The 24808-nt window shown below is 54.7% G+C and overlaps 1 protein-coding gene across 1 annotated transcript in view; it reads right to left on the bottom strand.

Moving 5' to 3' along the window:
- The window catches only part of CACNA2D2 (calcium voltage-gated channel auxiliary subunit alpha2delta 2), a 467666-nt gene that overhangs the window by 51103 nt on the left and 391755 nt on the right, over nt 1-24808 (bottom strand). Inside the window, exons 9-13 of the mRNA XM_067561187.1 lie at nt 19363-19413; nt 18968-19067; nt 11157-11315; nt 8338-8445; nt 2854-2932 (exon numbers count right to left, since the gene is read on the bottom strand). Of these exons, the coding sequence (XP_067417288.1) occupies nt 2854-2932; nt 8338-8445; nt 11157-11315; nt 18968-19067; nt 19363-19413 (497 nt within the window). The remainder of the gene's footprint in view (nt 1-2853; nt 2933-8337; nt 8446-11156; nt 11316-18967; nt 19068-19362; nt 19414-24808) is intronic.

The raw sequence follows: 24808 nt of genomic DNA, 5'->3' as shown, positions 1-24808 counted from the left end.
CTGGAGGAATCCGAGCCATGCTGAGCTCCCAGGTTCTGCTGCAGCTGGCACTGATGCTGTTGGTCTAAAGAACAGCCACCCCCTGCCACCCAAAGCCCTGGGAAGTCAGGAGCAGTTTGTAAATGCCCCCTCCCCCACAGGAGACGATAATAGGCGTCAATCAGCTTAAAAGGAGACCAGTGATTGGGGGAGGGGGGCCTCTCAGTGGTCACCTTTGCTCTTTGGTGCCCCATTGTGGCAAAACCAGGTGACACAGCTATCGTGCCTCAGTTTCCCCTCCACTATCTAACCTGCTTGATGATTCTTTGCCGTGACCTCGGCCGTCTCGCCAGGTCACTGGAAGTCCTATTTCCCCACAGCGTGTTGAGTGGTGTACAGTCCTGATCTCCCCGAGGATGTCTCGCTAGCTCACAGCTTTAGTACAATCCCTTGCTCGGTTGGGCAGGGGAAGCCAGAGACCATGTCTGCAGCCAGCAGAGTCACTCTGGGGTCTGCTCTCACCAGTCTGAGGCTGAAGGCTCCTGCAGCCCCCCTCCCGTCCACTCTGCAGCTCTCTTATCTTCACTGCTCAGCTGCCAGGCCAAGGATCAGGCCAGCTGAGCAGGCAGTCTCCCTATCAGCCCCCTGCAGCTGAGACAGCCTGTGCAGTGCACTCCTCGTGCCGGGACCCAGCTGGAGTCACCGGAGAGGCTGACGTGCTGACAGCAGGGGCTCTGTGTTCACAGAAAATCAGAAGATCTCAGGCTCCCAAAACCACGGGTCACTTTCCAAAACCTTGCCACTAGCCTGGCCGGTGCGCTGGAGAGCTGGAGCCCACCCCAGAGCCCGTCGCTCTAACCACTAGGCAGCCCTGCACTCCCACAAGCGAGGTGTGGAGGGAGCTGATAAGCCGTAACGAGGATTACCTGCTGTGGGACCCGCCGCTCGGTAATTAAGACTCAAGTGAGGCTAAGAGGGGTGAGGAAGAGATGCTGCCGTGCACGAATTTCCGAACATGCCGGGAGGGGAGAGGGCGCCAAGAGGGCAAGATGAATTAACGCCAGCCTGGGGACTAATGGGCAGCCGCCATCTAGCGACTGATAGCGACAGGGTGAGGAGGAGATCTGGGCCAGGAACAAAGGAGCGCCAAAAGCAGCGTCAGCTAAGGAAGAGGCAGAGATGTGAGGCGGCAGGAAGGGAGGAGGGCGGGAGAGTCCACGGCGGAGGACGGTGCCAGGAGGCTGCTGAAGGAGATGCGGGGGGGATGTGGGGGGGGGGGGGGAGGAGTCAGGGCAGGGGGGCAGAGCAACAGCTATAGGGAGAGGGGATCTCGCCTTGGCCTGCACATGAGGAGGCTATGGGGAGGGAGACATCAGACTGATGGCAGGAGGGGAGAGTGCTGCTGGGCCAAGCCTCTGCAAGGAACAGATGCCTTCACCCCAATGCGTCCTTCCAGCTGGGGGAGCAGGCGGCAAGCTGGCAAGGGAGAGAGGGGTGAGCTTGGCCTGGGGCTATGCGCTCGCTTGGGAGAAGGGTGAGTGCCACGGCTCCTGGAATAGGAGGGTCGGGACGGGGGTGATGGTGGTGGCATGGCCTGGTCGGCCTCATGAAGCAGGGCTGGAGCCTGACGCCGTGCTGGAAGGAGGGCAAGGCGGTGGCTGCGGAACCCACGGATCAGATGGCTGGAGAGTTGCAGGAGAGGCCCACGGTGCCCCCTCTACGCACCACGCTCTGGGGAGCTGGCAGCGTGAGCAGTGCGGGGGGACCAGCTGCCCCAGCCGATCCTTGTTCCTGAGTCAGGTCACTGCCTCTCGGGCAGCTCAGCTCCAGGGCGAGACCCTCCCCAGATCTGCTCCATGCCCCCAGCTCTGCACTTGTGGCAGTGCCCCCACGTGTGGTCCCCTCCCCTGTGTGCGGGGGTGCTGCACGTGCCATCCGGCTCCCCTGGCAGCGGGTGTCCCCAGGGGCACAAAAGTGAAACAGGGATGGGCTGCCTTTCTCTTTACAGGGAGCTACGTGCTGGCAAAAGGTGCTGTCCAGGCCACCCTGGAGCCCGGAGCCCCTCTCCAGGCAGCAAAAGCAGAGCAAGCTTCCCACGCACCTCCTCCGCCACGAAGTGTGACAAAGCCGGGGCAGCGAGTGGCGCACAGTGCTGGCTCCCAGGGAGACTTTGCATTCTCTCTCCACCTCGGCCTCGGCAGAAGGTCAGGCCAGGAGGATGCGCTTTGCCGGTGGCAGATGGAAAGCACAGACGCCTTCCGAGCGGATGGCGACTCACCTGTGCTTTCCCGGCAGGCTCCCGACCAGCCGGCAGAGGGCACTCTTGGGTTAGTTTTGCTTTGCTGCCAGGGCTCAGAGCAGCTCCGGAGAGCACAGAAGCTATTTGGAGCATCTCATGAATTTGGAGAGCGCTGATCCCAGCACCCCCGGCTCCTCGCTGCTCCCCTTTCCCCAAAATGCCCAGCGCATGAGAGGCCAGATGCCAGCCGACCCCCCGGTTAATCCACACAGCAGCAAAGCTACAGCCCTGCTCCTCGTAGGTTAGATCTGCAACGGCTCAATGCCATGCAATTATCCAGCGGGGTGAGCTTCCCCAGAGCAGTGCCCTGGCCACGCCACTCAGAACCCTGCCGGGGTGAGCTTCCCCACAGCAGTGTCTTCCCAGGTAGGATTTTAGCTCTTCTTTGAAACAAACACAACTGAGAAGCAAAACCCAATTAGCCAAGCTGTCAGGAATCTACCTGCCGGGCTCCAAGCTCTCCTATGGGAGCGAAGGGTTAATATGTCTCTCCAGTCTCACAGCCTCCCTCCCGCTCCTTGCCCCACTGTTCATGGCCTGCTGGCTATCGCCTCCCCCAGCGCCATCCTCCTTACCTTTGTTGGCACACGCCATCCACTGCAGGGGGGTCACGTCGTAGTTGTGCTGCCCCACTGAGAAAGTGAACACTCGCACCTGGGGGGAAGGGGAGGGCAGGTTAGTAACGGGACAGACGGGGATCTGCTAACTGCCCCACAACGTCTCCTCGCTAGACCTCAACGCCACGAGAGCTGGGCTGTTGTAGCAGCTCAGGTCGAAGGTCCTTATGGAGCGAACTGGCCAGGCTGGGCTTGGGGCACAGCAATGCTGGAGTCAAGGGCTGTGAGAGTGGCTTCAAATCCAGGCTTGGCTGCCCGGCACACCGGTAACGGGGCGAGGGTCTCAGACTAGACGATCCGATGGCCCCTTCCGCCCTTACCTCTAGGAATCGATGTGCACAGCAGCGTGCACTAGCACAGAGGTTCCCAGCCAGCGGGAAGTGTGCCCCTAGGGGTACGCAAAGGTCTTGCAGGGGGTACATCAGCTCATCAGATAGTCACTTTGTTTTACAACAGGCAACATACACAGCACTTGCAAAGTCAGTACAAACTAACATTCCATACAGACTGTGACTTGTTTATACGGCTCTCTGTACTATACCCTGAAATGTAAGAACAACCTTTATATTCCCGTTGATGTATTTCAGAATTACAGGGGACAAATGAGAAAGGCAGCAGTTGTTCAGTGATCGTGTGCTGTGCCGCTTTTGTATTTTTATGTCTGATTTTGTAGGCAAGTAGTTTTTAATTGAGGTGAAACTTGGGGTACGTGAGACAAATCAGGCTCCGGAAAGGGAGAGAGTTGTCTGGACAGGTTGAGAGCCACTGGCGTAGCAGACGGAGTAAGGGGCTGGGAGACAGAAGCGCCCAAATTCTTCTTCTTCTCTAAGGACCCCACTTGAGATCAGGGCCTCACTGTACAAACACAGCGAGAGACAGTCGAGTACAATGGAAAGAGGCGAGACCAGGACGAGGAACCAGAGAGGTGAAGTGGCTTGCCCAGTAGCATACAGCCAGGCAGCGATGGAGCTGGGAAAAGCACCCAGATCTCCTGAGTCTCACTCTTGTGCCTCTCTCCATCAGAACATGCGGCCTTTGGCGCCCACTGACGGGTGTCCCATGGATCCTGTCTGTGGCCTCATTCACTCCCACTGTAAGGTGATGCTAGCGCGGAGTGGGGGAGGGCTGGTTAGGGCCGTAGAAGGGCTAGGTGCTTTTACATAGGACGGGAGCCTGGCCTGCCATTGGCACACCTGCCAGGCTGAACTCTCGTGTCCGGCTGGCTGGATTTCCAACACAGTTTCTACGCACATTAGGTGACTTAGGGCCCGCCCGGAAAGGCAGTTAGGACACTGTTCTGCTCCGCGTTCCTGTGCCTAATTGACTTAGGAGCCTGAGACTCGTTGATTTTCAATCAATCAGTTAGGTGTAGCCACATCTCTGTACTTAGAAAAACCTGGACCTGGGTCTTAGAAAAACCCTTCACTACCACTGGCACATCGCGCGGCCTGTCACTGTCTGAGATCAAGGCCTTGGTTAACAAGACGAATCAGGATTAGGCCAAGTTTAGTGCAGTTGCACCTATTCACTATTATATACTGCTGGGGTGCCCACAACCCCGCCGGGGGGGGTGACACTTAGCCCTCTAAGGTCTATGATGCAGCCCATGGCCACCCCCATCTTTAGCATAGGTCCCAGCATTCAAGGCTTCAGTGTCGCTCAACCAGTGGGTCACAACCCCTGGGAGTGGGGGTTCTGAAATGCGATCGGGGGGTTGTGGGGCATTGAAAATGTTATTACAAGCTAAAGCAAAGAAAATCTCGCTCCCCATATACCCTTCCTCTTAGTATTCTCTGTCAAAGTCTCGAAGCACTCCCCCCCAATCGATTGAATCGGCTTCGCATTGTTAGCACCAAGACACTTACGACTCTTGCTCTTACAATCAACGCATGTTTGGTTTCCACCTGATCCAGGCAGCTCCTTGATCTCAGCGGCAGCTGTAGACTACAGCTCCCAGCATGCAACACTCTACCTTGACCTGAGCAGCACCCCAGAGAGTCGATCAAGAAGGACCCAGGCATGCTGGGTCTGTGCGCACGGAGCTATGTGGGAGAAGAGTGGGTTTGCAGAGAAAGGGGCCATCTGAGCACAACCCTCCTGTCTCCTGGTCCTGATATCTCCTCTGCTATGGTTCCCACAGTCCCTTGAGAGCGCTCCCCACTGATGGGACCGAAAGACAACGATTTATTCCCCTCCCTCCCAGCCCGGCTGCCTGTGACACATCCCCCACTGTGCCAGCAGCCCGGGCGAGGGAGTTCTGCCCATCTCCTTCCCTGGCACTTCAAGGTCGGCGTAGGTATTAAGATGGCTCTGGCATGTGAACTGCCCCATGACAGCGACAGCAGCTCAGCGTGGGAGCAGAAGGGCAGGAAGGGCGAACGTGTAAATAGCTCTCACCAAATGAGGCAGAATCTGGTAATAAAGCCGCTGGCTGTTTCCCCTTTACTTGCGACTGAGCCGGTGCAGGCAAGGCAGCTCCGGGACCCACATGCAGACACCTCACAGGGCTTCTCGCCCACCTTTCCTGACTCATTTTCAATCCCCTACTCATGATGGGCAGACCCAGGAAGAGATGGAGGGTGCCAGGTGGATGAGATCACCTCTGCCCGCTTTGCTGGCTTATCCACAGCGCGTAGATCCCAGGGAAAAACTCTTCCTCCTGCCCCTGGCATAGGGCTCTGCACGCCGGATCCCTGCGGGGCCCATCGCTCGTACCCCCAAACCACGCTTTTATCCATCCCCTGTCCTCTGAAGAGCCTGGAAAGGCTGGATCTGTTTGTAGCTCACAGGCTCCCCTGAGCTCAGAGGTAGGCTGCAACAGGTCCCCGTTTGGCACAGGGCCCTTGGGGACGCAGGCCTTGTGTCTATGCACAAAGAACAGCACAACCTGGAAGTGGTGGTGCAAGCTTGCCCTCCGTTGTGCCTCTGGAAGGCCGGACTCGGAGGAGAGCTCAGGCCCTGGCTACCCTGCAGGGCGGTCCCAATCTCGGCCACCGGTGCAGCTGCAGTGAGACAGGGTTCGCTGCAATTTGCATCAGTGGATCACACCCTGTTTTCAGGCCCCAGTGCAAATCACGGCTTCCTCTGCACTTATGAGGGGTCCATATCAGTGCTGGAATCCAGGCAAATTCTTAGTCCAGACAGGCCCTCCGGAGCCATGGCTCATTCAACCTGTAACCTCTCACCTGACACTATCACCCGACTAATTGCAGGGGCGGCTGTGGCTTTTGTGCTGTGGATATTCACGGCAGGCTGAGAACTGAGCACTCATTTCACACAGGCCACCAGACTTCCATGGCATAAGGATGATTTTTGGTTCCCAGCAACCTTGAATCAAAATGCTGCCTATCCCACTCCCATCTCAGGGCTGATCACTGCTCAGCAGGGACCTGATGGGACCATGACAGTCCCCACATGCCCGGATCAGCACCCAGGAACCCTTTAATCTGGGCTTCCTTTCCACACATGTAATGTAGCAATAAGTGTACATAGCAGCAAATCCTGCCTTGTGCAACCCCACTGCAATCAGTCAGGCTTCATGGGGCAGGATTCTGGGCTCTACAGTTTGGAGTACCCTCTAGTGGTAGGTCTAAATCAGGGGTCCCCAAACTACAGCCCGTGGGCCGCATCCGGCCCGCCGACACATTTTGCCCAGCCTGCTGAGTCCAGTGGCATTACAATTATGTGCAGCCCTGCACAACATAACGCAGGGGCAACCTTTCACGAGTGGTGTGCCACGTCTTCATTCCCTGCTCCCGGCCTGGCCTCTCTCCCACGTGATGTGGGCCCAGCACCCTGGCCAGGAGGAGCCGTTCCGGCCCACCATAAGAGCAAGACTTGAGTGATGTGGCCCTGGTAGCTGAAAGTTTGGGGATACCTGGTCTAAATACAATACTTCTTAGTCCAAGGAAGTTGGACTACATTACCCAGAATCCTTAACAGGATGCGGCGCGTGCCTGCGCTAGTTGAGTGGATTACTACAGTTCAGTGGATCGTTAGCTGCACACCTCATGTCTTTCCTTACAAAAATGGATCCAAGGCCATGCGTGTCCAGTACCCTATGATGGGCCCCTTTCTCCAGGCTGTGGAACAGAAGTTTGTTAGCTACACTGCTCCTCAGTGAGGAAGGGAGGTGGGAAAGGGTGGGTGTGTGAGTGTGTGGTGCATGCACACCCTGTGACACAGTAAGTTTGCATTTGCGGGATCTGCTCTTAAAAGCCATGAGGAAGTTTCCCTGCCCCCAGTCCTGCTAATGCAATGCATACACAGGCGGGAAGCTTTCCTCCACCCAAGGGGATGCTTTTGCCTTATCAGCCTGCCTGTTATCTCACCCAACCCTTCACTGTAGAACTGCAGGGAGTGAAAGTCTGCGGGTATGTAAATGTTAACTAGGTCAGAACACAGACCCGCTGCGAGCCGCTTCGAACAACCCTCTCGGGACCCAGGGGGAGATGGAAATGACTCGCTCTCGCCTGGAAACTGCAGATTACGATGAAACTGTATATGTAATACCAGGGACCCTCCCTCCTCAACCTTCCAGAGATCCCCTCCACCATGGATAGCGTCCCCCAACCCACATATCCCCCCGTACGCCACTGTACTCCCCAGACCTCCACCCCCACGCATGGACTCACTCGCCCTCCCTGGCAATGCCTCCCAGAGACGCTCCCTCAACGCTGGATAGCGTTCCCCCCCCACACCCGCCTGCAACCCTCAAGCCCCACACCCCCAGCCCCTCCCACGGGCCACAGCTCATCCCCGATCAGCCCCCATTCCCCCCCACTGCGTGTCATCCCCGGATGCTGTATTGCTGTGCTTTTTGAACCTTGACTATCGCTTTATTGTTTTGTGCTTAAACATTTGCTAATAAAACGTTTTAATCTGCTTTTAAATGCAGTACCATAAAGGCCCGCGACGTAAACCTCAGCAAAACCAAGTCCACCAAGGACTTGGGTCCCTGCCCTGCTACAGCGGGCATTCTCATCACTTTCCCCACAGCGCCCCCTGCTGGGATTGGATCGGACTGAAGTAGCCAGGACACCCCCCCAAACCACACACACGGCCAGTGCTCCTGCCCCGCTCCTCACAGTGCCCCCTGTTGGGAGAGGCTGGGGCTGGAATAATTGGGAGCCCACCACAGTCGGTGCTCCTGCACTGATTCCCTCCAGTGCCTCCTGCTGGGAAAGGCTGAGAAGTGAAATAGCCGGGAGTCTTCCAAGAGACAACGCTCCTAGCCCATTCCTCGCAGTGCCTCCTGCTGGGAAAGGCTAGGAGCAGAGCCCAAGAAACAAACCCACAGCACACAGCAGTATGGTCATTTGGGGGTAAGAAGTGAACGCACATAGCGCCTGTTGGAGCATCCCATGGGCAGTGCTTCTGAGCAGCGCTGGAGCCAGGACCATTTTAGCAGGGGATTGGTGGGTCTAATACCAGAGCACTCACTGTTTTATTGGGCCAGTTGTACTTCTCAAACACATCCTGGACCCGGTCTTCCCCGCCATCCGTGAACATCATGATCATCTTATTGCAGTTGGCTCGTGTGATGTTGGACTGCAACCAAGAGCGAGAAACAGAGTGAGGGTAGGCCCTGGAAGGCTCAGAGCATATAGATCGCCACTGTCTAGGGTGACCAGCTAGCAAGTGTAAAATATGGGGACGGTGGTGGGGGTAATAGGTGCCTATATAAGAAAAAGCCCCGAATATCGGGACTGTCCCTATAAAACTGGGACATTTGGTCACCCTACCTCTGTCTCACCCCTGGGTTAAACCAATGCACGAGCTTCTGCGAAGAAGGGCTATATACAGGGTATGTACATGTCTATTATATACAGCAACAGACTGGCTGGAGCATTGTGTCCCACTTTCTGCTGCAATACTCCACCATATTTCCTATGCCCTATACTGCTGACACCTATGGGGGATTCTCCTTTAGCTCAGATGGCCTGTGCATTTGGAGCACGGCAGTGTGAGTTTTATCCCCACTGTCACTGTGAAGTTCTGGGAGGTCTCCATGTCCAGAATAATAACCACCGTGTCCTCCGAGGAGCCTATGGAATTGTTTCTGTCTTGTATTGTGGGTGCCTGTCCATGTCTATGCGTGGGAACGACACATCCTTATAACACGCCCCCATTTTAAGGACATGAGGGACGAAGAGCTTAGAAGCATCCCCCGAGAAGCAGCCCTGGTGACGAGCAACATCCGTTGCAGGATCATCTCATTCAGGCCATTGCACCTGCTGCAACTTCCTTCCTATTCACTGAAGCCAGGAAGGACCCAGGAGGCCATCTGGCCGATTCCCCTTGGCCAGCAAAGTTGGGATCCCCGTTCTCCAGGGCCCCCTCCAGCCTAGTATGAAATGAGCCAAGCTAAGAGCTCCCATTGCTCTCCTGGGGACAGAGGCCCCCAGAAGTCTCCTCTGAGATTGAGACCAAATTTTCCCCTTCTCGATTTCACTCCATTCCTCCTAAAAGGTGAACGATCCCTCTCTGGATAACCCTGGCCCATCCCTCCCCCAAGTACCCCTTGCTGATTCCTGCAGATGGGCGCCACGCCCCTGTCCGGCTGAGCTCTCATCCTGCTTCCCTTGTCCCTGGGCACAGGGCTGCGGCTGAAAGCACAGGGGGGACAGCCATGTCTACAGGGCCTTCCAGACCTAGCCTGGACACTTTGGGTTCTGGAAGGGAAGGGGACCGGAAGCAGAGGGGGACACAGCCAGCCCTGCTCTGAGGACGCCACGACCTGGGAGTCAGAACCACTGAGGACCCCCTCCAGTGCTTGCTGCCGGGCAGCACAAAGTAATCCTGCCTCCATCTGGAATGGGAGAAAGGAAGGTGACAGGGAACTAGAGAGGCCAGAGAGCCAGGCGTGTACCACAGGACCCGCCCAGACACAGAGAAAAGAGCAACATGCAATTGGAAGAACTCTCAAGCAGGGAGAGTGCGGGCATGCACAGCAGCACGTGGGCGTGCAGGCGTGCACAGCAGCACGTGGGTGTGCACAGCGGCGCATGGGCGTGCACAGCGGCGTGCGTGTGTGTAAAGCAGTGTGCACGTACAGATGACTCCGCATCACTGCAGGACTCGGCCCCAGCTCGCCCTGCTGGCTGTGACAAATCTGTTTTCCGTGCCCGATTCTCCAGGGGTGAATGTGGTGGAGGTGAACTGGGGGTGGAGCTCGGGGGGGGGGGGAAGGGGCTGTCTGGAGGAAAATTATGTTATGACTATTACTGCTCAGCGGTTAATAGGGCTATTCATCTTTATCTGGCCCACTGCCTTGGCGGCCAGTCTGAGCCGAGCCCTTTCAGGCAGGCCCTGCGAACGTTTTAATGAAACGCCAGCGACAGCAGTTCCTGTGAAAACTGAAATTCCAATTCTCGAGGCTCTCCATCGATCTGCCCAGGGCTGCAGAACCGACGCAGGCAGGCTCTGCCCTGGGCCAGGCTGAGCTGTGCTTTTCCAGCACGGGTGCAGCTGCTGGCCTCATGCAGGGCTTAGCAGTTGCCTGTGACACTGGGTGAGAGTCCTGGGAGGGTGTGGGGGGCATCTGTGAATGGAACACAGTGCATCTCAAGGCCCATCCTGTGGGGAGCACTGCAGGAAATGGAGAATAGCACTGCCTGTTTGGTGCTCTCTGCTCCAGGCCCAGCCTCTCCCAGCAGGGGGCGCTGTGGGGAGTGGGGCAGGAGCGCTGACTGATCTAAAGCGGTAAAAGCAGGCTGTGTCCACACTGCGGCATGTAACTATACATTGGTGTGCAGTGTAGACACAGCTTTAGATTGGAAGCTCTGTGGGCAGGAATTGTTTGGCTATTCTGTGTTTCTTCAGCACTTGGCACAGGTGATAACAACAATAAAAATGTACAGCACCTAGCATGATGGGGTCCTGGTCCATGACTAGGGCTCCTACAGGCTATGATACTACATATAATAAATGATGATAATAACGACCTTCCCCTCTAGGCTGAGAGCCCCAGGTGAAGGGGAGACGAATTCACAGTCACAGGCTGGGGGTAACGGCTGATTGACCACAGAGGCTGCAGCCCCAGGCTCGTGAACTGCAGAGTCATCTGGCAGTGAATATTCAGAGCCTCCTGCTTGGCAACCCAGCATTTCACCCGCAAGCCCCATCAGGATCCTGAAGCCCTGGCCCCTAAAGCCCCTTAGAACTGCCTGGGATTTTGTCCCAGCACAGCCTTCCTTTGGAAGCCCCTGCATCTGAGTCCCAATGCATCCTCCCCAGAAGGTCTGAGTCCCCAAGCTTACGTTTTGTAGCTGGTCAAAGGCGTACTCAAAGCCGGCTTTGTAGTCGGTCGTCCCCTTGGCCACCATCTCCTGCACGTCTTCCTTGAAGACCTTCTTGTTGCGGATGTTGGCCTGGACCAGGTGCTTGAAACAGGACACAGGCTTTGCCTTCTCATTAAACTAGGAAGCAAGAAAGGAGGGGACCGAGCGTCACAGTATGTTGGAGGGGCAGCGGAGGGACTCCAGCAGCGACACTATAATCCTCAACTGACAGGCAACCAGCCTGGCGGAGGAGGAGAACCAAAGACTTGCCTTCCCCATGGCAATGCTTAGCGGGTTATAAATCACAGCTCCCAACACCGCTTAGCAGTCATAACTTATGGGACTTCTCCAGGGGGCACTTAGCAGCCCAGGGTACCTGTTGTGCTAAAAATGATTTCACCTGCCATTGTACCTGGAGTGGCTGGGATGGCTCTGTATCAGTTCAAGTGCCAATACACTGTTTGTAATGACATAAATCTAGCTAAATAAATAAATAAAGGACACATGAGCCAGCGAGAGAGGAAAATCCATCCCGGATATAAACGGGGGGCATCTCGTCCCGCAGGACCCAGGAGAATGTAACTGCAACATCTCTGAGAGCTGGGCTTAAAATCTGCTTCTTCCCTTTCAGGCATGGGCAGCGTGGGGGACCAGCAGAGAGACAGATGGTGGTTGGGAAGGATGAGATAGGCCTAGTCAAGCAGCAGCAGGCAGAGAAGCCGGGTCGAGCAGTGCTGTGGTGCACTGCAGATCTGGCCCATTGCTATAGAATATAATAGTGTAATAAAGGAACACAGGTACCTTCCCAGGGGAGCTGGTGGAGGTCTATGAAGTTCTGCTAGATACTGCCTGCCATGGAGCAATCAATCCCCTCTAGACAGCTCAGTCTTTGAGCACATTTGCACCTTATTCTCTTTACTGAGATTGTCATCAAGGGCCATGGGGCAAATAGTGCTAGTTATGCTGGGAGGGTTTGTGTGTTTTGTAGATACCTAATCACTGGGGGGATCCTAATCCAAAACCCATTGAAAGTTCTTCCACTGACTTCAATGGGCCTTGAGTCTGGTGCTGAAAGCTGCCCTGAGATCACAACTCATATCACACAGGCCACTGAGCGACTCAGCTGGCAGTGACTTGAGGCACCTGGGTCTAGGCCAGAGTAAAACCTGTGACCTAGAGGTGGGAACACTTTCAAACCCAAGTGCCTGAAGTCAGACTTCTAAATCAACAATTAGGGTCCTAAATAGTCTGATTTCGGAGGGGCTGGGGAGAGCAGTTCTTAATGGTTTCAACCACAGCTGCAGTTACTCAGCACTGCTGAAAACAAGGTCATTTTTATGTCGAAACCTAGAGATGGGGTTAGGAGCCTGAGTTTGAAAATCCTGGCCAGTCTCAAAACGAACCAATCCAGCAATGCACCCGGCTGCATCTCCTCAACAGTCCAGTGTAAAATTTCCATTGCCAATCTAGAGAGATACGTGCGTCTTCTGCTTCTCTTTTGATAAATGTGATGGGAAATGAACAGGAGAATAAAGGGGTAATAAATCAAATACTATAATCACCCTCCTAGAAACCAGTAATTTCCAAAGAGCCTGGAATCACATTGCTTATCACACCGCTTTCAGCCCATAACATTGTCATTTAATGGGACGCTGGCAGGAACATTTTAGACCCTAAAATTTAGGCTTAGTAAACACAAGGCTTATCAACTAAGATGACTAGAAATGTTTCCATTTTAAACAACCGTCCAATGAAAAACAGCTTCCTTAAAACTGAACATGGCCCTGGCAACCTACTCTGTGCCTCCAGAAGTGGCACAAAAGCGACAGAGATTGGGCTAGGATCGGCCTGGTGATTTCTAACCCGACACTGTCTAAGTAACAGACCCTTGCCTTACCCAATCAGCTGCTCACACATGCCAGACAGGGCTGTGAGCTCACGCTCAGGGCCTTGAGAAAGCATTTCCTGCCCGTTCTACACCCCCTGACTTCTTTTGGGACCAGAATTATTCCCAGCTCACCATCTCAATTCCTGAACGGGAGAGGGGCAGGAGCAGGAGGAGGAAAAGGAGCGGGAACTGGTAGGAACTACCTCCCAAAGGAGAAATGAATGTCTAGGAAGCAGTTACCCTGGTGTAAATGCTGGAGGAATTCCACAGAGTTCAATCAAGCTAGATGGCATTTACACCAGTGTAACCAAGAGCAGACTCTATCTGTCCATGGAGGCAGACGTGATTTTCCTGAGCATCTCTGGGTAGGATTTCTGCAGGACATTCTAGCGCCTTATCACAAGGTAGCAGACCTATTTAAGCAAACGACCTGTGCTATGCTCGAGCACTGAGAGATTAGAGCAGGGGTGAGAGGGCAGGCAGAGGAGGATCCTCATTCTGCTTATGGCTTAGTTTTCTGGAGCTACAGTGTTCATTTAGGGAAGCAGTGATCCAGCAAAACTAGCCAGACTCGCTACTTCCCTGCTAGAGAGGGGGTTCTTGAGACAAAGAGCAACTGCAGCACCAGCCTCCCGCCAGGCAAGGCCTGTCCTGCGATGGGCCTAGAAAGCGACAGGACGCCTCCCTGGTGTGATCAGGGCAGGGCGCTGACGTGTGCCGCGGCAGATGTGATGACTTCCCAATGTCGTTGCAAGACAGGGTTCATTGCGCAGGTCATCCCATAGAATCGTGGGAATGTTGGGCTGGAAGGTGCCTTGAGAAGTCATCCAGTCCATCCCCTGTGCTGAGGCAGGACCAAGTGAACCTAAACCATCTCTGACAGGTGCCCGTCTAACTGTTGATACTGGACGCTTAGGGATCAGTGTGGATACCAGTGAGACACAGTATGCCCAATGTGCAGCTCAATAAGGTTTAATGTGCAAGGTTTGCTATAAATACACTAGTTAAATACAAAGCCTAAAACTAACTACAATATCTCATACTCACTAAGCCTGGAGAGCTAGGCAATCACTCAGAAGGCTGTACACAGGAACGGCTTTCTTCAGGGGCCCCACCAGGGAGTCAGTGGATCCTCTGGTCCGACTGGCAACACCTCCTGCAGAATCAGGCGTTGATGGAGCGCCCCCCTTTGTCTAAGTGGTGACTTTTTATACCCTTCTATACACAGCTTTCACCTAATTACCTCTCTACTCATTATCATATATGCTAATTACCCACATTGGGTTCTAACCCTTGACTACATTCCACTCTCACCATGAAAATTGGGGTAGTCAAATCTGGTGATAGGAGGGGCGGCGTCAAAATACGCCCCTTGGCAGTGAGAAAGTGTACCCCCAGACGTACGGTTCTTGTCATGTCCTGCCCCGCCTGGGCCTGGGCCTGGCGTGAGACTGTCGAGCTGCCAATTGGGGCTGGTTTCAATGAGCCCCAGGCTTGCAGCCACATAGGCTGATGATCCTGATGACGGATCTTCAGCTCTGGGGGCAATCCAACCTCAGCTCCAGACATGCTGCTTCTTCAGTCTTCCCCAGCGTGGGGGAGAGGCCTTTATCACCTGGCAGCACAGCCTGGCTAGAGAACTGCCCCGCCACGCAGCCCATCAGACATCTGGCTGGCTGGTTAGCTTGGACCCTCCAGCGGTGATGGCTGGAGAGGCATCTTCAGGAAGGTCGCTATTTATCCTTGTCACCTTCTGGGCAACAGGAATCTCGTATCTCTTGGCTGCCGTGGCAAACTGGCCCCCAACAGCTTCACAGCCCCAGAGTTTGTGGCAATGGTCAACCAGCAAGAAGCTGCAGTTTCCTCTGTGACCTCTGTCAAGGCCTCTGCTCTGCTGTCTGGCCTGACGCGAAGAGCTTCCCAGATAAATCTGAACATCCAGGCCTCTTGTTGCGTTATCCCCCGTAGCCTCAAAGAGACATGACGCCACCCAACACATCACAGCGTGACTCAGCCTGGGACGGGACAGGGACATCCCCAGCACTCTGCTTACTGAGCGTAACCCACCCAGCCGAGTGGGGGATTCCTCCCCCTGTAGCGAGTGGGCCATGGAAGGAGGTTGATAAGTCTGCTAATCTCGTTGAGTGATGCACGTGCCCCGTTAGCTCCAGTAGGCCAGTCTCATTCTCAGAGATCCCAGGACGTTGTTGCGGTGAAAATGTTCCATCCAACTGCCGAGGCGCCATCTGCACTAGTCTGTGCCGGAGCGTGCAGGCGAAGGCAGCAGCAGATTCCTTGAGCAAGGGGCAGGTGGCTGTATGCGAGGCCTCAATGAGTGCAAAGGAGACAGCAGAGGGACCCGGAAGTGGCTTCTACAAAGCTCGAGTGAGTATAGCTGTGTTACCCAGCGAGGGGCCTGACCCAAACCCGTGGGAGCCTTTCCATTGCCTTCAGTGACTGTGGGAACAGGCTTTCGCCCCACCTCTGCCCTACTGCAGGAAGCGTTAGGCCAACCCTCTTCAGTAGAGACAGCCACACATGGAGACCATGGCCTGAGTTTTCATGCCCTCTGCATCTCGTATTGACGCTACATCAGGAGCATGACACAGACCAATAAGTGAGCGGTGAAGGCACCCGCCTCTCTCCCGTAAGTCATCCTTCACCAGCCTCCCTCTCTTTGTAAGAGGAGGCTGGCATTCCCACAGAGCGCTCTTCCTGCCTGTATCCATTCCAGGTCTGAAGCACTGGCCGGTGGCACCTGCCCTAATGGCAGGTCCGCAGAGGTTGCTTCAAACAGTTTTGTGTCCCGTCTGGTGGGAGGGATAAGCTAGACTGTGATCCTCTTACTCCCGTTGGCAGCACGGTTCTCAGAAGTCACACGTATCCTATTAACTAGATCCTGCCCTGCTTTCGGCAAGCCAGAGCTTTTTGCTGAATGGCCAGTCTGATCTCACAGCTCCCCCTGCAGAGCCACAAAGCCTCTCCAGCCAGCAAGGCTGATGGCACTATACGTCTCCCTTGGCCAGCCCCAAGTCTCGGCCGCTCCTTGCCTCTCATGCCAACACCCCATCTTCACTACAATGAACATCTCATGCAAACAAAACAGGCCATCAACACCGGCATGGGGGGAATGGCAAAGGAAGCATGTAATTTATTTCTCACAGGTGTGTTTTGTCGTTTGCAATCGATCAAAGGCAGGGAGACGTCGGGAGAGGGGAGGGAAGGGAAAGGTGACAGAAATGGTAAATGGGGCTGCGGGAGCTGTGCGAGGCGGAGGGCAGCGCCTCCGAAGGGCTGGATACTCCCCCCCTTTCCCGTTATAAAAAGAAAGGAAGAAAGAAACAAGTGAAACGAAGAGCACACTTGTCTCCTCCCAGATGCCGTGGGATTTTGTGAGAGGCCCGAGCCATTTCCCAGATCTTGCTCACTATGGAAGCAATTAACTCCTGGGTGCTGGAGGCTGGTGACAACACGAGCTGCTGTTAGAACCCCCCTGAACGCCATCAGCTGGCTTTACTGATTTGTGGCAATACCAGGGAGGTCTTCCTTCTCCTCATTCCTCCCCCGCACTCCCAAGGCATCAGCAAAGCTGCCAGACTTCCAGCAATCATCCAGACTCCCAGTGGGTTGACCGTTGCACTTGGGTTTGACACCCTCTTTGATGGAAGTTGGGGAATCAGCTGTTTTGGGGCAGCTGAAAAGTCCATCAGGAGCTGGGTGAATGGACTCAGGATGGAGAGGGAAGAAGGGAAAGAGCTTTTGGCAACCCTCATTAAAAACAACCCTACCAGAGCACCTCCATTATGGCCCCGCACACCACAGTGGGCCAGGGTGACATTGCAGCATTTGGGGCAGGCGGCGGTCCCTGAAGGAATTCTTACCATTTGAGCTCGCCCACGCTCCCCGGCAAGATGTTTTATTTGGGCAAAGGAGCAGAGATCATTGTGCTGTTGGGCTCTGTCACCCTGGCAAAGGCCAGGAGAGTCGATCTGACGCCTGGGCTTGTAACTATCCATGACCCTTTGGCAAGGCTGATCCAAAGGACAGGCCACTGGGGGGGGAGTGGTAAGACCAATGCATGCCCTGGCTGAGGATCAGTTTTCATTGGAAAGTCACTATGTGGCCATCAAGCTGAAAGCTTCACCCAATCGCAAGAACTATGGTCGTTTCCTTGGCCTTGCGGCTCTGATGGCACCCATGAGGTCGATGAGCGCTACCACTGACTGCTGGAGCCCTCCTCAAAAGACCAGAGACATACGGAGTAGCGACAAAACCCCTCCAAGCAGAAGCAGAGGAGGAGGACAGGGATGAGACGCTGCCCAGGCTGGACGGAGCTGCAGAGAGTCACAGATGTCCCTAACGCTTTGATGGCAACCATGCACGGTGACACAGCAATCAGTGTACGTCATGCCGGCGCACCGGCAGGGTATCTCCCCAAATGACCACATTCAGTGGTTTCCCTCTCTCTCTCCAAGACTGAGCACACTAGGTGCAGCACCCTTTTACAGGCAAGAAGCAGAGTGCAATTACTTGGCATTTAACAACTCTACACAGAAGTTACTGTGTAACAATTTCTTAGCGCCTCACTGTACACGGCTCCAGTCACAACGGCATAGTTATTTAGCAGCTCAGTGATCCACTGTCATAGCACAGAGCAGCACTGAGGTTACTTGTCTATAGAGAGTATCTACAGAACAATTAGTGTGTTGGTTAGCAATCAAAAAGGATAAAGTGTAATTAGTGCCACTCAATTTGCCGTTGCCAAATAATCATGTGTACTGAACAGCGTGAGGAGTGGGAGGGCTGTCACGTGTGACACAGTTTCATTCAATGTGTAGGGTTGGTGACCTAGGGGCAAACTTCTGCCCTTACTGGGATAAGCCAAACTGGGAAGGTGGCAGGGAGTCGTGCCGGTTTTGCCTTGGTGACGAGAGCCATCCTGCAGGCACAGGGTGGACGCACGTTACCGCAGGGTGCAATATGCATCCCAGGTGAGTGTCTCATGCGGAAGGTAATGTATGTGCTAGCTGGCTGAGGACATGCTCACATCCCCTACGAGCTTGACCAAACCCCATTAGGGCTCAGTTGTGCCATGTGCACGGTGGCCAATGTCCTTCCCTAGCGACTCTTGAACAGCTTGTAATCCTGTCCTGCTCTTACATGCACGGAAGAGACTCTGCTACACCCTCTCTCCCCATTAGCGCTGGGCAGGATTTAGCCTGGCTAGTAGTTTGCTCGTGGCAGGAGAAGCCCAGAGGGCGGGAGAAGCTGCGGACGGTTCCCTTTTGCCTTTCCTTGAAGATGCTCAGCAAACTCCTTGCTGCCCCTGGGTGGGGAGTTATCTTCAGCATGCTTCTCCTCACACTGGTCTGAGAGCAGCTTGAAAGGGTCCAGGGGTATTTTCCTGAATTTCTTGTAAAAAGCCTCAAAAGAAAGAGCATCTCCACGCCCAGCTAATGTGGGGACAACCCCAGCACCCACGAGGGTACAGGAAAAGAACTATCCACCACCTCCCTGATCACTAGATACACATTCCACAGATTCCTAGATGTTAAGGCAGAAGGGACCGTTCTGATTGTCTCATGCTTGGCACAGATCAAAGATTTCCATCGAATGATTCCAGCCCAGAACTTCTGGCTGAGCCAGCGTGTGTCTTTTAGAAAGACCAACCCAGTCTGGATTGACCAGAAGTCACATGGGTTTCCTATATAGCCAAAGGAAACGTAGTCAGGAAACTTTCCTCCCAGTGACACGGGTCCGGGTGTGGGAGGGCTGCGAGTCCCAGTATCTAGTTGCATTACGCCCAAGCCAGGCCAGTCGGCCCCCGTGGACATAAAGGCTGTTCTCCATCTCTTGTTGCTAGGATTCTCCACCCCTCTCCCCACCCCAGAGCGGTACTCACCGAAGCCACGTTGACGTAGTCATCATCCGAAAGGGTGTCCAGCATCTCGCAGACCGACGTCTTCATCAGCTTCAGGGTCAGGCCGCTGACGCTGCCGCTCCTGGGGAGGCAGAGGGGACGTGGCTTGTGATGTGGCGCAAGGCGACAAACAGCTCTGGGGTGGGCAATACAAGGCGTGCTGCGCGGGGGAATGGCATGACCAGGGACCCCACCACTCCTCAGCAGCCCCCCAGAGCCTTTCATCGGGACAGGCAGAGTCACGTGCTCCCTCTGGCTCCCCCCATTTGCAGACCGTTGATTGGCTAGATGAGAATTTCACAACAAGGCCCTGGCCATAAAAGGAATCCAGGGAGGGGGGGTTCCTACAGGTTCCTCCCAGTCCCAACAACACTCACACATCCACGATGATCACCATGTCCTTCGGAGAGGAAGCCCCTTGGATGTACCTGCAATGAGCAAAGACAGAGCGTGAAGATAGCGCGGGCCCCCCAGGGAAGAGACAGACATCGCATCGGAGCCCTGGCTCACCTGGCAGGGGCAAGGTTAGGATGGGAGAAGTACAGCAGTGGGCGGCCAGAGGGCATGTGTGTGTATGTCTATTGTCCTGGGCTGGATAAAACCAGATCTGCTCTAGCGTCCATGGTTAAATGACTCTCTGATAATTGGAGGCCGGCCCACCCCACAGAAAGCCACAGAAAGGGCTCCGTGTGGCAAATATAGATATGCACATGGTTTTTTAAACGCCTTCTAGTAGCAGTTCTAATACCTGCCCTCCTTAATCCTGGAAGCAGCCTGCTGGACTACACCACCCAGAATCCTCAGCAGGAAGTTTGGCTCGTCTGTATTCAGGGAGTGCAAAATAGAGCATGATGGATGGGCAGCATCAAACTTCAAATCCTCTGTACACTGTTGCAAACGGGGTGAGTTTTCCGAGCCAAAGTCCCCGCCTCCAAACCCCGGGAGCTCATGGAGACCTCCACATCAAGATCTGCGTGCACCCGGCAGCTCAGTCTCGTCTCGTCTCCTACACAACGGCACAGCAACATCTCTGCACAACCCGCCTTGTGTCCTCCGTTCACCTGCTATTAACATCAAAGGCCGGGGCCTGGTTTGATAGAAAACCTCCAGCAGGCAGAGAGCTTACATCCCTTCCCACTGCAGAGCGGCCCAGACTTTTGTTCCCAAATCAGCAAGGTATGTAAGCACCTGCCTAAATGTAAGCATGTCAGGAACCCCACTGAAATCAGCTGACTTCAAGTTAGGCACATGCCTAAGACCTTTGGAGAATTGGGGCCCTGCTGGGGTGTTGCCAGAATCCCTTGCAGATGTTTGTTGTGCTGCCTAGAGGAAGTGAGGAGGGGCAGATACCCACCTGTGTGAGATGGGGGCAGCTCCTTATTCACTCAGCCTGATGAGCAGGGCTTGCTTTCCCTGGCTTGGGCGGTAACTCAGCTCCTGTGAGCTGACTGGAGCAGGTTCCTGGGAGATTCTTCCAGGTGCTTTCCTCTCTGCACAAGTCTTTGTAGCAGAGCAGGACTCACACTCAATACCACTCAGTGACTGACAGGCCGCACTCCTCGTGCACTGCAAACTCCCCAGCCCTTCCATGCCACGATTGCCCTAACTGATGGGCCTCAGCCCCTCTCTGACCCACACAGCAAGCGCCCTCTGCCAGACCCCAGCCTGCAGAGCCAAGGTGCTGGCCGCTAGGGATTGCGATGGAAGTTGGGACACCAAGGCAGACGGCATTATCTGTATGCCACAGAGACTGGTGTGCATCAGCTCTAGCGCCGAGATGGGGGTGTCACAGGAGAGCTCTGCGTCATCTCTCCTCAGCTGTAATGACCCCACTCCACTGGCCCAGACACAGCGCACCAAGGAGAAGGGGAGAGAAGTCGGTGCTGGCTCTCCTGGAAAGCCAAGGGGAAGATGCAGAAAGGCCTTGCAAATTGAGAGCAACCCGCCGTTCAATATCGTATCGGCTTAATGAGCTCTAAATGCTAAACTCTTCCATCATCACGTCCCTTTTTTTTCGAGCAGTGATTATGCTGACAGACGCATACATAGGAAGATGCTATTTGCCCTCCTGGTGGTTTCAAAGGCCAGACCTGATTAGGTTATTTTTAGCTGCTTGGAGGAAAAAATCGTCACCCCAAACCCTCCCACTAAGAACAATTAGGAAAGCCTTTATCTCCTGTTTAAAGAGCACACACACAACCCGGCTGCCTGCTCCCTGTCGAGTCCCTCTTGCAGCAACAGGGTGAAAGCTCTGCACCATGGGGTGAGGTTTATACATCAAAGAGGGGGACAAAGGAGGACACAACACCCATGGCACTGCCCTTCTATGGGCACGCAAAATCCCAACTCTGCAACAGCTGCAAAAGCACCTCACTGCCCTCCTCGAGAACACTGCCCTCTGCTGTGATGCCTGCAGAACACTGGGCACTGGGACATGGTGCCATTGCCCAGCCTGCTGATCAGTATCGCCTCATGGTTTCCTTATGCTCCCCCATCTGTCTGTTGTAGCCACCTGTCGCCTAAGTCTTAAAACACTGAGCCTGTAAACTCTTCAGGACAGGGGCTGTTTCTCACTGTGAATAAGACCCGCTGCCACCATCCAAGGGTCAGCAGCTGCTGTGGAAATGTCTCCTGCCCTCTCACTGATATCCTCTTCCTGTACCCTGCCGCCGCATGCAGGAGCAACTCATCCAACAGGGCTGGATCCATCGCTCGGCCATGGCTGGAACAGACCGAAGCACAGAGCGCATGGAGGCTTAGCTACATGTGTGGGCGCTGGCCAGAATCACTTCCGCAAAGGGAAGGACAGACGCGTTCTCCCACAATACACAGCGAAGTCATTCCTAGAACGGCTCCGGTGCCAAGCTCAGGTAACTGCAGCCCCGTGTGGACATGGCCATGGGGGGCCGCGGATTGCTCTGCAACGTGGATGCTCAGAGGTGGGGTTGGCAAGCCTGGATCATCTGCATGCAGGTGAGCCACGACCAGGAAAGACTCTGTAGTGCAGACATGCCCTATGTGTCTGTACGGTGCCTGGCAAAGTGGGGCCCCGATTGGTGCTCTCACAGTGCAAGTTATTATCAGTAGTGCTGGATCTTTACACTTTGGTTGCAATGTTTAAAAGGAGCTGGGTCTGCGGGCGCATAAAGATCAGTGGAAATCTGCAGTTTTCCAATCCAAATTGGATCCGTTTTCACCCTCCGCTCTTCCATGGTTCTGTCCCCAAAGGGGAGGAAAAATTACAAGCAATATTGGAAGATTGGAAAACACTCATTCCTGACAAGCAGCCACTTTGCAGCCCCACGGCCTGGCATGCCACGCTGCAATGACAGGGCAGGGGCAGGTCGCTTGGCAGCAGTTTTGTGAAAAGCATGTCTAGGACACAAACCGGATTGGAACAAAGCAACAGAAATGTTTGCATGACACTGGGCCCCGTGTTTTGTTCCTTGCGCACAGCTCTGCTTATAAGGATCTTTGGCCCAAATGTAAGGTTATTATTCTCTGAAGGTCTCTACTGAGATCATGACCTCCATCATGCTAGGCGCTGCACACGCATGGTGAGAAACAGCCCCCAAAGGGCCTGCGATGGAAACAGTCAAGACAAAGGGTGGGAGGGGAAATGATTTACCTGAGCTCACGGGCAGAGCTGGGACTAGAAGTCAGATCTCCAGAGTCCCAGTTCAGGGCCCTACCCACTAGCCTTCCCTGCCTCTCACACACAATCCCTCCTCCCCCAGGGCTTCCTACCTAGATCTCTACCTACCTCACCCAGACTGAGCTTGTGCTCATGACGCTTGTCAGCCTGCCTCCTGACCTGATTGCACACAGCCAGGCCCTCTGGCAGCTGCTTCCTTCTGCCACCCATTCAGCCCTGGAGGGACAGGACTCCTCGCGGAGCTCCCCTTCACCACCCCAGCTGCTGGGGAATGTGGAGTGGGAATGTGCAGAAGGAGAGGGGAAGGGAGCTAACGAAGGTGGGGCTTGGAGCTTGTGCCAACCCATTTAGCTAAGCCAAAGTTTCCAAAAAAGCCCCTGGTGCCTCCATTGTCAGAGGGCTAGTTGCGGCAGCTAAATCGGCTTGCCCCGGTGTGTGTCTGCAGAGGGCCAAGCCAACAGGAGCCCACTGTGAGGCTCATTAGTTATTACTTGTGTTAGGGCGGGGGCCAGAGGCCCCAACTGGGGATCTTGGCCCCCCTGTGCTAGGTGCTGCACACGGATCAGCCTTCGCCACGTGTGGAAGCAGGGAAGCCAGCCTCCTCTGAATGGTACGAGGGGAAGGCTGTGTTGGATTCTCAGGCAAGATCCCAGCAGGTGCCAGGGTACTAGGAGAAATAAACACTGGGCATCACTTTTATTGACTCATCTGAAGAGAAAACACCGCTGGGTATTGACTCCCAGGGATTTAGTCACAATCCAAATCCCTTGGCAACTGCAGAAGAGCCTGAGAACAGTATTATTATTTATGACTTATTTGTACTGTGGTGATATGCACGAGCCCCCTCCCCCGTAGCCCGGGACCCCGCTGTGCCATGCGCTGCACAGACACAGACCAAAGAGACAGCCCTTGCGTGGCACAACACAGCCTGCTCCTTGGGTCAGCCTTCAAACACCTAATCATGTCATGTCACCGGCACATCCCCCGACGGCCTGATCCTTCCTGCCATGGCTACACCCTGCTCAGCAAGGGCCCAATCCTGCTCTGGTCAGAGTCAAAGACAGCTTCGTCACTGACTTGAACAGGATCTGGCCCGACGTGAATTAATTAGTGCTTAATTACTCTCAATTACTGGGAATGACTTGTAAATGGCCAGGCTTTGATTACTAATGCAAGATGTTCCCTAATTGGAAGTGATTATATTTCCTTTGGGGGCGAGGCTGAGCTCTGCTTCACGAGCAGCTGTGGGACGCAGCCCCCTTGTTTTTGGCGCTGCCTAGGGCATGGAGGATGTTTTCCAGTGGGTAAAGGAGCCCCTTCCTCTCTCCTGCTTTGCCTCAGAGCCCTGACTCCCCATCCCAGATCCGTGTTCCAAGAGAGCTTAAACCCTCCCCAAGCCCGACCCCCCGACTGCACTGGGGAGGTAGGCGAATAGAGGGCAGGTACCAGGCCCTTTACAAGTCTCCCAGAGATGCCTAGATTCCACAGCAGCAGAGCAACATGGATTTGCCCTCTGTGAAGCCACCTTGCTCTGTGGGGCTGGATGGGGTCACAAAGGAAGTGTTCGGATCAGCCCCCGGGGTGTGCAGGGCTCGTGCATGTGGCACTTTGTTCTGGGGCCCTGTGTCCTGCATCTGGGGCAAGGCCTGGGAGGGGGAGTTTGGGGGGTTTCTTTTCCTTAGCCAAGGTGGATGGGACAGCTGGTAACCCCTCCCCCTGTCCCCAAACGCAAAGTAGCAACAAGGAATGTTATACGCGGTCCTGGGGGAAAAGGGACAGGACACTAGTTTTTAGGGGAGGTGTCCCCTATCCTCCACTACAAACCTTGGTGCCATCGGGGCGTCACTAGCCCTAACTGGCACTGCAAGAGCAAGCGCTGTGTCCCCCTGTGGGACAGCAGGTCTGTGTGGATTTACATGAAGGCAGCATTGCCCATTCCTGCCACTGAAATCCAGCCCGAGGGAAGACGGAAGCTCTCAGGCTGCCTGCATGTCGTCATTCCCAGTCACTTGCAAACGCCACTGGTGTCTATCAGGGCTCAGGGGAAAAGATAAGGAAGCCCAGTGCTGAAGTGACATCCCCATTCATTGCAGATGGGACAGGGCTGCTCAAAACCCTACCTCCCAAGGACGACTGGGACCAGCCTGTTGATTCTGACCTGCACCAAG

This window comes from Emydura macquarii, unplaced genomic scaffold (assembly GCF_026122565.2).
Source record: "Emydura macquarii macquarii isolate MOO-44397 ecotype Brisbane River unplaced genomic scaffold, CSIRO-AGI_Emac_v2 contig_2369, whole genome shotgun sequence".
Taxonomy (NCBI): Eukaryota; Metazoa; Chordata; order Testudines; family Chelidae; genus Emydura; species Emydura macquarii.
Note: the sequence above shows the minus strand (reverse complement) of the source record. Positions and strands in the feature narration are given on the sequence as shown.